The sequence below is a fragment of the Mya arenaria genome, chromosome 4 (assembly GCF_026914265.1).
Source record: "Mya arenaria isolate MELC-2E11 chromosome 4, ASM2691426v1".
Lineage (NCBI taxonomy): Eukaryota > Metazoa > Mollusca > Bivalvia > Myida > Myidae > Mya > Mya arenaria.
In genome coordinates, this window is record NC_069125.1 from 48,770,993 (window position 1) to 48,787,868 (window position 16,876).

At 33.6% G+C, this 16,876-nt stretch overlaps 1 protein-coding gene across 1 annotated transcript in view; it reads right to left on the reverse strand.

Moving 5' to 3' along the window:
• The window catches only part of LOC128232881 (neuropeptide S receptor-like), a 48,123-nt gene that overhangs the window by 1,451 nt on the left and 29,796 nt on the right, over window positions 1–16,876 (reverse strand). The window contains exons 2-6 of the mRNA XM_052946663.1: window positions 3,384–3,525; window positions 1,493–1,696; window positions 1,079–1,230; window positions 758–905; window positions 434–523 (exon numbers count right to left, since the gene is read on the reverse strand). Coding sequence (XP_052802623.1) covers window positions 434–523; window positions 758–905; window positions 1,079–1,230; window positions 1,493–1,696; window positions 3,384–3,525 — 736 coding nt within the window. The remainder of the gene's footprint in view (window positions 1–433; window positions 524–757; window positions 906–1,078; window positions 1,231–1,492; window positions 1,697–3,383; window positions 3,526–16,876) is intronic.

Consider the following 16,876-nt stretch of genomic DNA (forward strand, 5'->3'; position numbering starts at 1 on the left):
TAGGTGACGATTTACAAAGTTGAGGCACTATTAAAGTCTATATATGTTATAAAGGTCCATTCGGGTCTGCGTTTTTTCACAGAAACCACCGGCTTATAATCAACGGTGCTTAATGGGAAGCTTCAAGTACAAGAAAAGATGCGCATTTTATCAGCACCGTCCGGCTCGTTGATTTTTACAAAGTTATTGCCTTTTTCATTTTCTATAGGTTGTGCTTATGGTCAATCCGTATCCGCGCTTTTCTCAGCAACTACCGGCTTGAATTTATTGACATGAGGAGATGCACACATTATCATGACGACTCGGTTCGAAGATTTCTCTCACAGTACCGTTCCTTTTATTTTTTATTTTTAAATTTGAACCTTGTCGAGGAATATACATCGTGTCATACAATAACCCTGTTTAATGTTTAGTTTAATTGAAAAACACTCACCAAAGCAAACGATGAGTGTCATTTTTATAGACTTCACCTTGGCTTTTGGAAGCAACCCAGACATTTTTGGTCGTGCACGCTCTAAAATTCCTGAAAACATTAAATGATCATCTTACTTTTAACATTCGTTTAGCTTATTAAGAAACAAATGCATGTTTCTTTAAATGAATACATATTTTAGTACACTTGTATATGCATTACTGAAATATGACTTTGAATCAATTCTAGTCTGCTATCAAAATGAAACAAAACTATATAAGTTTCACTTCTCTGCTATCAAAATGAAACAAAAATATATAAGTATCACTTTATATACATAGAAACCTTGTTTTTGAGACTTGTCCTTCACTTCTGTTAGCCTCTGTCCTTCTTTCCAGCGTTGCCAGACGACAATTGAAATGCCGATGTAGCAAACGGAAATTGCGACAAGGGGGAGAAAGAAAACTCCAGTCAGTGTGCTCCAAACAAACGCCTGAAAATAGAACACCATACGTTTACTTTATCATAATGTATATGTCATCTTTTGTTTGAAATATTTTTAATACGGTATTTGAAACATGTATAATAAAATAAATGTGGACAAAGAAATCATGAAAATGACAAACGTAATATGGGCTTTTAGAATAAACCAAAGTGAAATCTTACCTTCCATTGACTTTCAGTTCTTAACATTACGTTGCAAAAGACCTTCGAGTACTTTGTGTTATATTCTGTTCCAACGAATGGTATCAACCATGTAGGTAAGGCTAATCCAAGAACCCAGCAACCAATGATGATTGTTCGGTATGGCATGTAACCTGCAATATTTATGCGAAAGTTTAATGGGATCCAATAATTCAAATAGCAAATTATCAAGTTGCACATGAAACGAGTATTGCTACAACACTACGAAATGCAGCAACATTTTACAAGAGAGAGAGAGAGAGAGAGAGAGAGAGAGAGAGAGAGAGAGAGAGATGAAAAAAATGTGTCATGTTACTAGTATTATTGAAATCTACATATAGTAGATATTATTTCTACCAGACCCTGTTTATTAAAAAAGACATTAAGTATTAATACCTCCCGTAATCTGTCTTAACGGATACTTCACAGCAAGAAAGCGATCAACACTCATTCCAATGAGCAGATTGTTGGAGACGATAAGAATGACGTAACAAGCATATCGGTGCAGACGACACATGACGTCGCCGGCCAGCCATTCCGCGTGCAAAATACCGATATTGACTGCATCGCCAGCAACAGCAATCAACCCAACCAGTATATCTTAAACAAAAACAAAAGACTGAGAATGAAAAATATGTATGCGAGTTTAAACTATTATAAAGTTTTGTCTATGTTGTAACATTTTGTTATTTAGTAACCTCGGGCTTTGGGACCACCAAGCAGGCACGGGCATGTGTACATAATTCGTCATTGAAATAAATTACAATTGGCATGCTACTTCAAGCCAAATTTAATTTGTTTATATCAATAATTATTGCTAGAAAATGTTGTTGTAAGAGTTCAATAAAATTAAATCACAATTTAATAAAAAAAAAACAGACAACTATTTCTAAAACATCCAAGAAAAAAACATGCTCTCATTTGAAAACCTATTTCGCAACCGTACAAAAAGGCCTCACAGAATAAACAACTTGTTCAACATATGATTCCCAAAACAAATAGGGAGGGCGAGCGAAAAAATAATAATAATATTTGTTTTGCATTGACCGAGCAAAGAGCGAACATAACTATATAGTCACTTTTACTCACATTTGTATTCAAGTAACAAAACATATAAACATGATATTGTATCACAGAACAAGGATTACATCAGAGTGATAAAATGATTACACTACTAGATTTTTTTATAAATAAAAGATAGAAGAGATAAAACAAGCTCTGTTAGATCAAAGACATATAATTGCTTTAATATACGTAAAAACTGAAATAATGTTAAACCATTTTTTTTGCAAAGATTTTTCAAAATACCCTATGCCTGGCCAAGTTAAAGCCCGAGCATCAAAGTCGCCAATGGTCACAGCCATTTGCCCGCCAATTGAGTTACCAATATCTAGGTTTTCCAGCGATTTAAGTCCGTCATAATTGCTATTTTGGACGATTACACATTCAACCCTCTCAATTTTCGTTGCATGCAAAAAGCCTTATCGGAAGAAAAATCAAACTGATATGTTTTCATCTGTCTTTGTTAAATTTGAACGTTTATTCTATATGAGTCATTCTAATAAGTTTTAGTTGCTATATTGCATATCATGCATTTAAAGCTTACTGTATAAATAATTGCGCCTAATGAAATATAATCAGATGACGTTTCTAAGTAGAAATACAGTTTGTTTGTTTTTTCGGACACATGTTTTGAAATGAATATGTGCAACACATATGCAGACTATGGATGCACAAAGCATGTACATGGAATACTGGCCTTGCATTCAAATGAGTGACCTTTTTTGTAACGAAGTGAATATTCCAGAGCTTTCAGCGTTTTGATTGATTAGTCCTTGGGAGTTAGGCGGTTGTCAAAACTGTAGTTCCCTTTGATCGTTATATTTATTACTAGAATGTGATAAGGCTCACTAAGCTATTATATAATTAGTACAGTATCACACTGATTGTTGAAACTGCCACACAATTTCGAAAATACGTTATAACGCTGATGAGTGCCTTCGTTCATCGAAAATCATGAAAAAATACAATGTATATCTATAAACACCGAATAAAGTTCAAACCAGTTATAATACGGACCAAATATTTGTTTCTTTACTTTGAATATTTAAGCTGCACTATCACTGATTTACCATTTTTTTACAACTGCTTTGTACAGTTCACTTTGTACTTTTTTGATGTGTAAAGTACATTTTCTTTGTATAGTAGATTGTTATGTGCTCTTAAGTTACAACAGGTGCACACCAAGTTTAATATTTGAAAAAATGTTTTTGTTAATAAGCATTACCTGCAATGGCTAGATGACGTATGAAAAAGTGTAAGCGATTATTTTCCTTCTGTCGGCTAAGGGTTATTATGACCAAGCCGTTGAGCCCAACTATGATCACGGCCATGGAGAAGCAGGTAACAGCTATCGCCTTGTCCATCACCTGCAAAGTTAGGTTATTATTTGAGTAAAACGGTTTACCGGATAAACTATAGCCTTGTCCATCGCCTTCAATGTAGGAATAGTATGTGAACATATATACCCTTAGGAAATTGGAGAAAATTGATTAATTTGTTTGGTAAAAGTGAGCCTTAACATTTCTTGATTGGTCAATGTTTATACAATTATCCAATCCCATTTAAATTTGCAAACTAACCAAAAGACTTTGGACATCTTCACCAAGTTTTAAACTGTTGGCTGCAGATTAACATAAGTTCATTCTGAAAGGATGACCTTTGGTAACATAAAGTAACCACAATGTTGAAACTTTCAAAACTTGAGACCCCAACACTGCAGATGATGTCATACCAGCGTTACCACAAGCATTGGACCCTCTATAAAGCATCATTATAATGTAAAAAAATGTTGATAATTTTCTGCAAAAGAACAAAATTTAGTTTAATGACCAATCGAATCCAACCAGTGTTATGATTTGTTCTGATTTGGTAAATGTAATGAGTTATTATACATGGCAATGTTATGATATTGCTCTCTACTGCCAAAATAAGCGAATACTTAAACTGATTTCAATATACATTGATAACAAGTACCACAAAAACAATGTTATATTAATTTGTTTTGGTGTAAACCGAAAACAAGTGCTAGTTGACAATGGAATTTTGGCCAACTTTTTTCCGTTCCTTTAATAGTAAAAAGCCTTAATTCAGAAAAAAAACAGAAGTTGAACAAGTCGTTTGTCTTTATTAGCTCGATAATGGTGGAATCATAATAATGGTTTTAACTTCTAAAAGCACGCTATTAATCATGAAGCAGTTTATTGGCAGAGAAACGAATGATGAAGTGTTATTTTGAGTACAACGGAAAAAATATTTTCCAATAGATTTACGTTTCCATGCGAGTCTAGACAGTTTGAAAAATCAAACAATCGAAAGTTGTTCCCACCATATTGTATAGCAGTTTATTGACATTATTTATTCTTCTTTAAGTGTGAGGATGTTTGGTAAAACAAAGGGGAACAGGCTCGATTTAATTTGAAAGTTATTGCGAACAATATATTATAAGACTCAGATAAAAAAAGCCCATCAGTCATCTAAGGACACGGGACACACGCCTTGTAAAGAGAGGGGAACATAAAACCAACAGATTGGCTACTTCATATTAGTTGTAAAATGAATGTTATGACAAGAGAATCGTTGTTAAATATATAGTTAACTTTCGATCATCAATTGAAATAAACATATATGTACCGATTCATAAATATGTTAACACGATGAATAAGCATTGATATGTCTTATTCTAAGACAAAGTTTTGGAACGGGTTAAGATGTCGATATTTCATATTATAAAAGCATTTCCGCAAGATTAGATTATTCAGCTAGAAAATCACAAAAAAACATGCTTCAATTTACTAAACATGTTCACTGCAAGTGAATGCATTGCTTATAATTTTCCTTTTGTTGTTTCAGATTTGTTCATGTTAATATCCTTATATGTTCAAGATATTAAACTGACATTCTAGTAATAAAAATCCGGTTATTTAAATACCGTGTTGAGCATAGTAACATTTAGTCTAAACCAGTGTTAGAGACATGTTTATATTTGAGGTCCGACGTTAATCATGATCATTGTTAATACAATGAAAACTACAGGAAATGTCTAGTCGTTGAAACTTCAAAAATAAACACTGTTTCGAGACACAATGCCAGTATTTATATGAAAAACTACAGAAACAAGCTCAGAAGCCAACATTGTAAACATAAACCCCATTTAATGGCACAGGGTAAACGCAAAATGACACAAAAACTCACAAACAATGAACAAATGGTCCAGGCCCAAACGACAATGAAGAATCTTGAGACACAAACGTAGAAACATGGAGCGTTCAACTCTCATTTACATGTCTTAATCAGATTTGAAAAACACGATCCTTATGTCGTGGATAGACATTTCGTTTTATTTACAAATATATTTTGATGTTTTCCCTTGAGCTTCCATCATATCATTATTGTAATACGAGACTAACATTTAAATGATCTCACAAATATGACAGACATTTCATAATAAAAAAATAATTTCTTGGACATATACACGTTTCCATTATGTAGACAGTTTCATTTAAGAACAGCTTAGCTGTCTAATATCTCAGAAATATTCACTTTGTCAACCGTATCTTTTAAAGCAGAACTATTAATATCACTTATGACTGCTTTTGTTCACGCGAAAAAAAACATGCTGGCGTTTTATTTTATTACCAATTTTTCAGCGAATGGTATGATAAACGACTTCGATGGAGATGTTGATGGCGATTACGAATGTATCGAGGCATACACTCGAAATACTTGTCTAGACAAATGTCACAGCATAATGTGTTTATGGCACCACAAAACGAAGGTTCTTGAATACTATTATACTATACGTTTATACTCAGTCAATTCTCGTAAATATTAATGCCACTTCACTCTCAACCGCAAACACACTAGCGTGTACAGAATGAAGTTAGATAGACATTCTCAACAGTTGGAAAATTATTTTCCATTTAAATTAAGAAGTGAAGATTCCAGAGTGTTTATTTTCGGATTTAAAAGAACACCCAGAAGTCGTATTAAAAGTATGTTAATATCAGACAGTGATCCATGTAATATTCAATGTAATCAAGTATTATTTTATCTAAGTCATGTATTAACAGAACAGACGAATGTGTGAAACGGATATTTTGGTAACAGAAACCCATTATTCCAATGCAAGTCTCTAATAAAAGAGTATGTGTTTCTCCAGAAATAAGTAGAATGCCACAAATCAGCAAACACAGACGAAATAATAGTTTACGTCCCTTGGCAGATGCATGCTTAATCATTGTCTCACACAAAGAATGCACAGATATCTGACAGAAAATAAGTATAAATTATGTATATAATCTATCAATAATTAACAGAAAACATTATAGTGCAACAAATGGTCATTTTAAAATTGTTTTGTTATTCTTTAGAACATAATTTAAAATGGCCAAGAATAATTATTCCGTGTGTCTGCTTTACAAAGAGAAAATGTCTCGGACATACTAAGATAAGATAAAAAAACAACTTTAATGACACTGCTTCGTATAAGGTGTTTCAACAATCACTATTTGCCTTTATCCATACTCCGAATAAAAAAAGAAAGACACACTCAGTTGCAAAACGTATATTTCGCCTGTGATCTGCCGACCAGAATACATTGGCAAGAAAAACTGTGAATTATTTGTATTTACTTTGTCATGTTTTATAGTTTATGATGCTATATTGCAATATAAATATAAGATCAAATTCATGGGGATTGCGTATATAGAAAAGCCGCCAAGAAATATATTTTAAAAGTGCACGCGAAGGTGTCATTAGAACTTAGTACGTTATTTACATTTTAAAACGAAAGTAGGAATACAGTTGTTCTCATATTTAGCACTTCAGTACTTATTATACGAGCATGATCGGTTTACATATTAAGTAAAGTTGTCTTAAAAAGTATTGGAATAAAACATTGAGACCTAATATTTGTAACAACTTAGAACAATCTAATCTGAAACAGGCTAATGTTAAAGATAAGCATTGGCAGTTTAAGTTTTAAGCCCTCATATCAAGATGCTGGAAATAAAAGACCCGTCCAAAAAAAAAGAAATACCAAGCATTGTTTAAAATATCCATAACAGTATCTTTACTCTTAGAGAAAACAGTCAATGTTTACATTTCCATCTAACTTCGAAAACTGGTATTCTTACTTTGGAAATAGTGTTCTCCTCAAGGGTATCCCTTGTCCACAATGTTTTAATCTATGTGTATCAAAGGCCTTTTAATATTCATTTGCTTAAAAACACGCTATTGCTTTAAAAGAAGTAGTTTTTAGTGCTTAAAGTAAATGCCCTGCTCGAAATGTCTTAATCAAAGATGATATGTTTGTTTTATAACAAATTTTGTTTTGCTATTTTCACTTTTTCCACTTTTAAAGTTGAGTGTTTCTTAAGCGAGCACTCTTAAACAGGGCCCTTTATGAATCTGATCCACAAAATAAGCTAGTTTTCTGATAGTTTCATTCAATTTTATGTTAAATCTTTATTCAATTTTATTATCATTCGATAGATATTTGCATGCATATTATCAATATGTAATGAATGACCGAAATAACATCGGCCATAATGTTGTTATAGTTCGGATATGTGCTCTTTGTTTCAACTGGAGATTGGCACAAACGACATATTTTGCAATCTTCGGAAGGCAAAAGAATTGGTCTGATTTATCACTTTCGGATTACTATTCACGTTTAGCTGCACATAAAATGTCTACAACAAGATACTAAAATGATAAAGGGTCATCAAGCATCGAGAATTTACATATTGGTTGAAACCGTCATGTTCCTTTTTCCCAGCGGAATAAATATTTCAATATGAATATGCTGTCGCAATAAATAAAGTTTTTTAGACTTGAAGAGATGTTTCATTGATGAGCATGCGTTAAAGCATTTATTATGCACGTAATCTTCCATATGCATTGCAAAACGTAAATACAGGGAATATTTTATTATCAAAAGCAATTAATCTGTTTTCATCAAAAGCGAATGATACCACGATTTGTAGTTGGAGTAAATCGGCGTCTATTCTGTTTCTGCTATTGGGAATGTCTGTGTAAAATTGAAGAACCGGTTTGTGATAGGACACTGAAACATGTTACACCATTGTAAATGTATAACTTAGCAAATAAGTTTTATATGAAACGTGTTCCTTTATATCCTTTTTTAAAGTATGAAATAATGTTAAACGCTAGTCAAGGCGACATCATTGTATACACGTTAGTAAAATCTCCCATTACAATGGAAGCAAACCGCCTCCCTGAACTATCAGCCTCTTGTTTATCAGATACAAGGCAGGGTGACATATAAGATATCAATAATGACATCATTTGCATACAAATTACTCTGCTAGGGAAAATAGACAAAAACGTTTTATGACATCGTTTAACAGAATTTGGAAATATTAAAAGCCTTATGTACCAAATATATCTGCTATTCTAAGATGTGCAATGTGGGTGTCGTCAATATCTATGTGTTGCGTATTAAGCATAAAGAATTCGATTTAAGCCCTGTTTTTCTTACGATAACTTGTCAAATGGAGAACATAATTTATTATGTAAAAAAATATAAATTGTAATTTATCCAATGAATCATGCAGACGATTAATCGGAAACAGCATAATGATTGTGTGGCATTTGTAAGTATTGAATAATAGCTTCTATCATGTAGACGATTTAGTCCAACAAACAACTTGGACAGTGTACACGCGTAGTAAATAAACATCTTGGCTTTAGTACAATCAAAATTGGTTGACAATTGCATTTTCGAAATCTGTGAAAATTGACCACGATGACGAATAATGATCAACTCAGGACAGACAGTGGAAAAGAATTTGGCAGATATTATAGCATAAAAGAAGACCACATCAATTACATGTCATATAAACCTTTTTATAATCTATTCGACCCCAGAGAAAACGCCAAATATACTTGAGTTGCTTTATTGCACTTACCGCATGATTACACTGATAGTCGAAACTCGTCTTATAGTGCACAGGCACGTGCGAATGGTACGCAAACACCAAACATATTATTCATTTTCGTTCTATAACCCTTGTTTTTTGCCAAAATATATACTCTGTATGCAAGTTCAAACTGAAAAAAGCAATTACAAAATATTTTCTACAGAAAGATAGAATTTCGTAATATATCTGATCTGTCATAAACGTTGCTTGACTTCAGCCCTCGACAGATACGACATGTTGCGATAAAAACACTGTAATTAATTTTAACCGCCATGATATATTGACTTGCAAAGATATTACATACTAAATAGTTAAGATTTTAAAATTGCATTTTTTTTAATTTATATTTAAGTTTATGTTTATGATATATGTTACATGCTGCTCTTAACTTAAGTATTTAGCGTTGTACACCACATTCAGATTGATTTGGTTTGTATGCATCTTGCAAGTTAACACACACACACGTACGCACGCACGCACGCACGCAAGCACGCACACACGCACACACACACGCACACACACATGCACAGTCGATGGCGCCAATATGGGCAGTGAATGACATTTAACAAGCAACATTGAAAGCAGTGCCAGACGAGGACAAAAACGATGATATCAGATATTAATGTTTTCCATCAAAACAACAATTTGACTGGGGGTAATTCAAAACATTCAGAGATCACTCACCAGCACTGTGTACTCATAAGGCCAAAGTTAACTGGCTAAAAGGAAAAGATAAGTCAGCATTTAATTAAGATTCACTTGTGTCTGAATTTCATTTTCACTGTCGCCATATTGTATGTGTCTATGTTAACAAGACTCTATAAAAAAATCATGCAGGCGTCTTGGCGATTCAAGAAACTGCCAAAACAATGCACGAAACGGTAAACAAAATTATACGGACAGAAATACGTTTGTCCCATGGAAAAATATTGTAGGCTGCAAAAGTTTAAAGTCGTTTGTTAAATTAGAAACAATTTCATTGTTATAGGGATATTGACATTATTGATAATGTGAAAATATTTAAGTTGAATAAGAGCGGAAATTAGAACTGCAACAACAACTTGAACGGAACTTTCCAATAAAATGATAACAGCTATTTTTGAAAAAAATATAAATACTTATCAGATTGAACAACTACCCCACATGATACCCCTTCTGTTGCAGCTTCACAGTTTTCTTATGTCTTACACCATGGCAAAAATATTGCGATTGACAAATTACAGACGAAATTATAATATGAGCGAAAATATCAAAAGCAACTAGCCTATGGAAAATATAAAAAGCAACTACAAGGGCAGTAATGTCAGGTGTGTCCATGCTTCCCGATTCATTTTTTTGAGTGGAAAACGGCCTCGATTCGGTATGTATTACCTCTGTTTTCCATATGTTTCAACGATAATTTTAGAAACGACCTTGTGCACCGAATGAAGAGCAATTGCTCGTTTACGAAGACGATTGTTTAGATCAAAATAATGTCTGTATTAAAATATCTCGTGAAAACAATGCATGTTCTTACAAGGCTTCCCGACTCACTCAATGCATTTTTTGCCTCAAAACAACTATTTAATACCGTTCTCTTGCGTTCAAACCCCACCCGGCCAATAACGGTATTGCTATTGTTTTCCGAATGCAGAGAGTCAATTTTGGAGTTAAATCGGCTCATTTACGAAAATGCTTGCTGGTTCATTCTGTACATTTTTAGAACCTAGGTTCATCCCAAATCTGGAAGATCTATGGCACACTGTATTTACCCGAATTACCAGTCGTTTTGTTTTAGTTTTTCACAAAAATTAATTTTGTTAACTATTTAATTAAATAAGAGGGTGTACAGATATATAATTTATATTTTCAGGGAATAAAAGATGAAACGAAAGAAGAGATCAAACCTGAATCTAAATAGACAAAAAACAAGATGCTTAAAGGTAGTCAATATAAACGACATAATAAATGAACACTGCATACTTGATGATTAAATCAAAATAGAGGTTCTTTATAAATTAAAGGGACTATACACCAGATTGGCACCAAAAGTTTTTTTCTGTAAAGAATTCAGGACAATTGTTTTAAGAAATGTTTTACTCTTTTATATCATAATTGTATAAAAAAAATCGAGTCGGAGACCGGGTTGGAACCGGTGTCGCCAAAATTGCAATCAATTGTAATATCCACTGTGCTACGAAGGCTTACCCTAAATGGTGGTGGTGTTAGTAGGTAATACTCCGGGTACCGGCGTGAGCACATTGAACGGTCCCAGATAGACAGTTCAACCACCTCACAACCATCCTGGGCAGAACCAGTAGTAGATGCCGTTACCTCTGCAAGGAACTGACAATTTCTGTACATGCCAGGGGCAATGGTACAGTGCGAATGGTCGTTGAAAGGATTGCATAACCAATCACAACAGAAGTGACCTGGTCCACCCTGGAATCGAACCCGGGTTGTCAGATTCAGAGTCTAACGCTCTACCGATTGAGCTAACCGGCCGGACCAACCCTTAACGGTTGGAATATTAAGGCTATACCTAACTTGGTTATATCACGTGATGACATCGATTGGCCAATCACGCATTACGGGAATTGATTCCACTAGGTAGACATACCTAGTTATCTTTTTTAATTGAAAAAAAATATAAGGAAAACTGCGAAAATTAAATTAATTTTGAACTATGTGGTACTTAAGTTAGAAAGTTTCAATGCATTTTACAAATCGATACAAAGTTTATGTCAGGTTTCGACAATTTTCTCTTTTTTTCGCTATTTCATTATACGGAGTACATCCCCTTTAAGAATTGCTTATGTAATAATGTAACGTTAAATTGTGGATTATTTAAAACTACCTTTTTAGGAAATAGCAATGAAAAGGAACTAAGAGTTTACCTTAAAGAGTGTGCTATATGTTTACTTTGGCAATCGAAATAAAAAGGGAGACAACCTGCAGGAAACAGTGAACAAGTTAAGGTCTTAAATGTTGTAAGTAACACCTAAGTTGATAAAACTGTTTTATGTAAAGACATTTACGTGTAACCGTGTCTCGACTTACTATGTAACATCCAAAAATAATGACCGTTCTTCTTTTAGTAGAGAGCCCTGTCAGTGTGTTTATACCACGTGATAGATAAAGTCATAAAAGCTACGTCCGTAAATAAACTTTTGCTTCGAATGAAGACTTTAAACAAAGATAACTTTCCTATTTCTTCACCATTTTAAATGAAATATAGCGCAGTGTACGCTGCTAACGGAGTCCCGCTTTCGGTCGTTTACCAGTGTTTGATTGAGAGTTTAGTTTCTTAAAACACTTCGACAAAACTTTTCACGATACGGCCGTCTAACGGAGCACTGTCTTAACATTATTTTGCAAACAGGTTTGTCGAAGTGTTTGTTGAAACTAATCACCTTAGCAAGCTCCGGTAATACAAGGAAGGCGGGGCTCCTTAGGTGACATAGACTGCCCTTTGTTTCATTTAAAATGGTGTAGTGATTGAAAAGTTATCTTCGATTTACGTCTTTATTTTAAGCAAAATGTTGCATTCCGACGTAGCATATATGACGTAATATATCACGTGGTATACATACACTACCTGTACAAAATTACCCTTCTTAGACGTTCTATAGTACATTTACATGAATTTAAAAAAATAGAAGCCTTTTATTCGTTATTTTAATGTGCAATAGATCTTCCGGATTTGGGATGAACCTAGGTTCTAAAAATGTACAGAATTAACCAGCAAGCATTTTCGTCAATGAGCCGATTTAACTCCAAAATTGGCTGTCTGCATTCGGAAAACAATAGCAATACCGTTATTGCCCAAAACAAAGCATCGGGTGGGGTTTGTACGCAAGAGAACGGTATTAAATAGTTGTTTTGAAGCAAAAAATGCATTGAGTGAGTCGGGAAGCTTAGTAAGAACATGCATTGTTTTCACGAGATATTTTAATACAGACATTATTTTGATCTTAAACAAGCGTCTTCGTAAACGAGCGATTTCTCTTCATTCGGTGCACAAGGTCGTTTCTAAAAAATATATTGTTGAAACATATAGAAAACAGAGGTAATACTCACCGAATCGATGACATTTTCCACTCAAAACAATGAACCGGGAAGCATGGACGCACCTGACATTACTGCCATTGAACTAAGGTATCGAAAACGTAAAGCACACCATCAAACAAATTCAAAATGTGAGAGAAAGCAGAATAAACAATACCGTTTTTAAGACAAAGAAGACAAGAAGACGCAGACACAAATTTATCAAGCAATTATATTTTATAATTAATATACTTCTGTTGAGGTCAATATGTAGTTTAGTCCAGGGTATTTATCACCTAATAAATAAGTCAGCAAACGTTCATTTTGACGGAAGCAGAAATGGGTTAGCAACATACTGCTAAGCAAAATCAATTACTACTGAAGCCCTGTTGAATAATAAACACATTTAGAATAAAACAAAAGATCAAAAACAGATTTTTCTCATAACCATAATATAAATGGTTTGTTTTTTAAACAAATAATTTGTAATTAATTTACAGAAATCATTTCAGTTTGTACAACTTTGTTTCTACATACACTGAATATTAACTATATTCTGTTATAAGTCTGAAGAAATGGTCATTATTTCCACATTTCTTCAAAACAAGAAGATCGTAATTTGGTAAATAATGTTTCTTAAATGTTTAAAAGCAGTTACATAAGTAAAATGACAAAATTTATCAAAGGCAAACAGTTTCTAAATGGTATTCTTTTAAGTAGTCTTTGCTAGATTAACAGCAAAATGAAAAAAAAAAAAAACATGAAATAAGCAAATCAAGAGTCTCTATCGCATTTTTGCGCATTCTTTCCAATTCAAAATCTGCTGGGTAGATATACCCATGAGGTTTAAAACAAATTAAAGTCGGTATATTTAAAGACATACATTTCGTTATTTCTACATTTTAAATATACAAAACCAATTAAGCCAAAAAAATACTGCAAACCATAGTAGACCCAGAACCTGACATATTTGCCTATGAGACGAAATTGACTGATGTATATTTTGAAAGAGATTACCACTGCTGATTATGACAGCGTGTTGACTTAAACACTTGTGACATATTAGTGTGTGAAATGATCACATGACTTTCGGAGAAACATTCAGCGCTATTTTTAAATGAGGAAACTCAGCTGAGACAGCGCGTGAAACGACAATGTTGCTGCGTGTGTGCGTAAAACATGTAAAATGATGTATTATCGTCCACATTTTGACAATTCTAGGTTGGTTTTGTAAAAATACTGTATTTAAGGACCATCAGATGTCCAGTCCCTAAAATTACTATTTAAAATAACAAGGATGCTATGACATCATATTATTATACACATTAGTGAGTTGCTATATTATACTCGACGTTATTTAAAAGCAGAAGATTTCATCTGTTTTTCGTAATCAAACATACGTGTAGTGTTCATTGTATAACACAAATTCCTGCACTACTTTGATCTTTTTGAATTTCACCTTATATTAATCATAGTATTTATATGATGGGTTGTGTAATCCAAAAAAGCTGTATTAACGATCCAAGTGAGATAGTTCTAAAGGTTTGTATAATTGCCTTTTTATGATATCAAATACATACTTCGCTATAATTATTTCTGAAACCAAACTGAAACTTTGAAGATATCAACTGAAAAAAAATGCATGCTGCTTCAGATCGAATAACAAGTATACCTGGGGCGAAAGCTGCATGATGCCATCGATGGGCATGTATACCTATGCGAAAACATCGTGCTGACACAGATATACTTGAAAGTATACCGGTTCGAAAACCGCATGATGACACAGATGTACTTGAAAGTATACATGTGCGAAAACATCATGCTGACACAGATGTACTTGAAAGTATACCTGTTCGAAAACCGCATGATGACACAGATGTACTTGAAAGTATACCTGTGCGTAAACATCATGCTGACACAGATATACTTGAAAGTATACCTGTTCGAAAACCGCATGATGACACAAATCTACGGGCAAGTATACTTGCCAGAAAACTGAATGATGCCACAGATCTTCTGGCAAGTATAACTGCCTAAAGATTGCATGATGCCACGGACGTACCGGCAGGTAAATTTGCGCACACATTGCAAGAGTCCACAGATCTACTTGCAAGTAAAACTGTGCGAAAACTGCTTGATGCCACAGATTTACTGGCAAATATACCTGTTCGAAAATTGCTTGATGCCACATATTTCCTGGAAGGAATACATGTGCGAAAATTGCATGATGCCACTGATCTACTGGCAAGTATACTTGTGCGGAAATTGCAAGTTGCCACTGATCTACTGGCAAGTATTCCTGTGCGAGAACTATCAGATGCCACAGATTTACCAGCAAGTATATACTGGCTGATACAACAAAACTAAATAATGTCACAGGTTCTGGCAAGTATATTTGTGCGAAAACTGCATGATGCCGAAACATTGCATGCTTCACAGATCTACAATAGCAAAAAGTCTTGATTTATAAAATCCACATTAATTGGAAATTTCCAGTCAAAAGATAACAAATATAAGGAATTAATAACGACTATTCTCGGACTGAACAAAACTAAAAAGTAATTAGACTATGGTGCAAAGTTCGCGGATCCATTATATAAACACAAACTGGCTATTATGATACAGTTCAAGATACATTAACAATAGAAGCAAATACACGAATCATTCTCCAAGATATCCAAATGCACCAAGACAAACGTATCAAAAACACGTGGTACTCAGGAAAACACTTCGATAACATAGACAAGAAACTATTTATATTTAAGACAAGTGAGCATACAATAAAATACTTCGAGGCAAAAAAAGAAATTGCAGAAACGAATTCATTAGGTTATTATAGGAGTTATCACACGTCACATCTTAAATACACAAATATATTCAGCAAAGGTGTCAGATTTTGAAAGTATAAAATATCAATGATAAACTCATTTGCATAGGAAAACACGCCAGGGACAGAAGGAATGCGTGTTAATGATCAGAAACGCACTGTATTATACAAACATTATTAAGTAAAGTGGTATAGTCTATGCTTATAAACAGCTCTTTACTTTCAACGGAAACATAAAGAACTCGTTCAATTTAAAATGTTTCAGTATGGATGTTTTCATGAAAAAGGTTTGCATTAAAATCTCTTATAGAGAAACTGAAATGCTGTATTTTGCCAACCTTTGGCCACTTCAAACATGGATTCCTTGCAATATTAACGATTCCTAACTTCATAACGGATTAATATTCGTAGGAGAAACATGACATACCTTTTACTGATTAATTCAGTTGCTTTTCTACTTTGAAATTTGTAATGACAATAATTAATGGATTTTAGTCGTGTCATATGTCCCTGTGAGAGAAATTTGAATAAAAATATTCAAAGCTGTTTTGACATTTGAATACTTTTCAAATATAGACTGTCATGGTTCCCTTCCATACAGTATGCATAAAATGTCGGGGAAATCTCAGTGTTTTTATCAGGCCATGAATCTGAATAATGACAAATGTATGTCGTTTTGCAATACATTTAAAACATTGCGTGTATAATTTTTTTATCGATATAGAGGCAAATCAATCTTTGTCCTCTAGGAATCAATGTAGTTTGAAGGAGTCTTTGTCTTTTCTGTTTATGCTATAGTGCATATCTAATTTAATAGGTTGAACCGTTTCGTGTTACTAATGCTGCCTTTATATTCCTTGCACAATATGTTTCTAGACCTAACAAAGTATGATAATGAAGAACAAACATGTTTAGAACAAT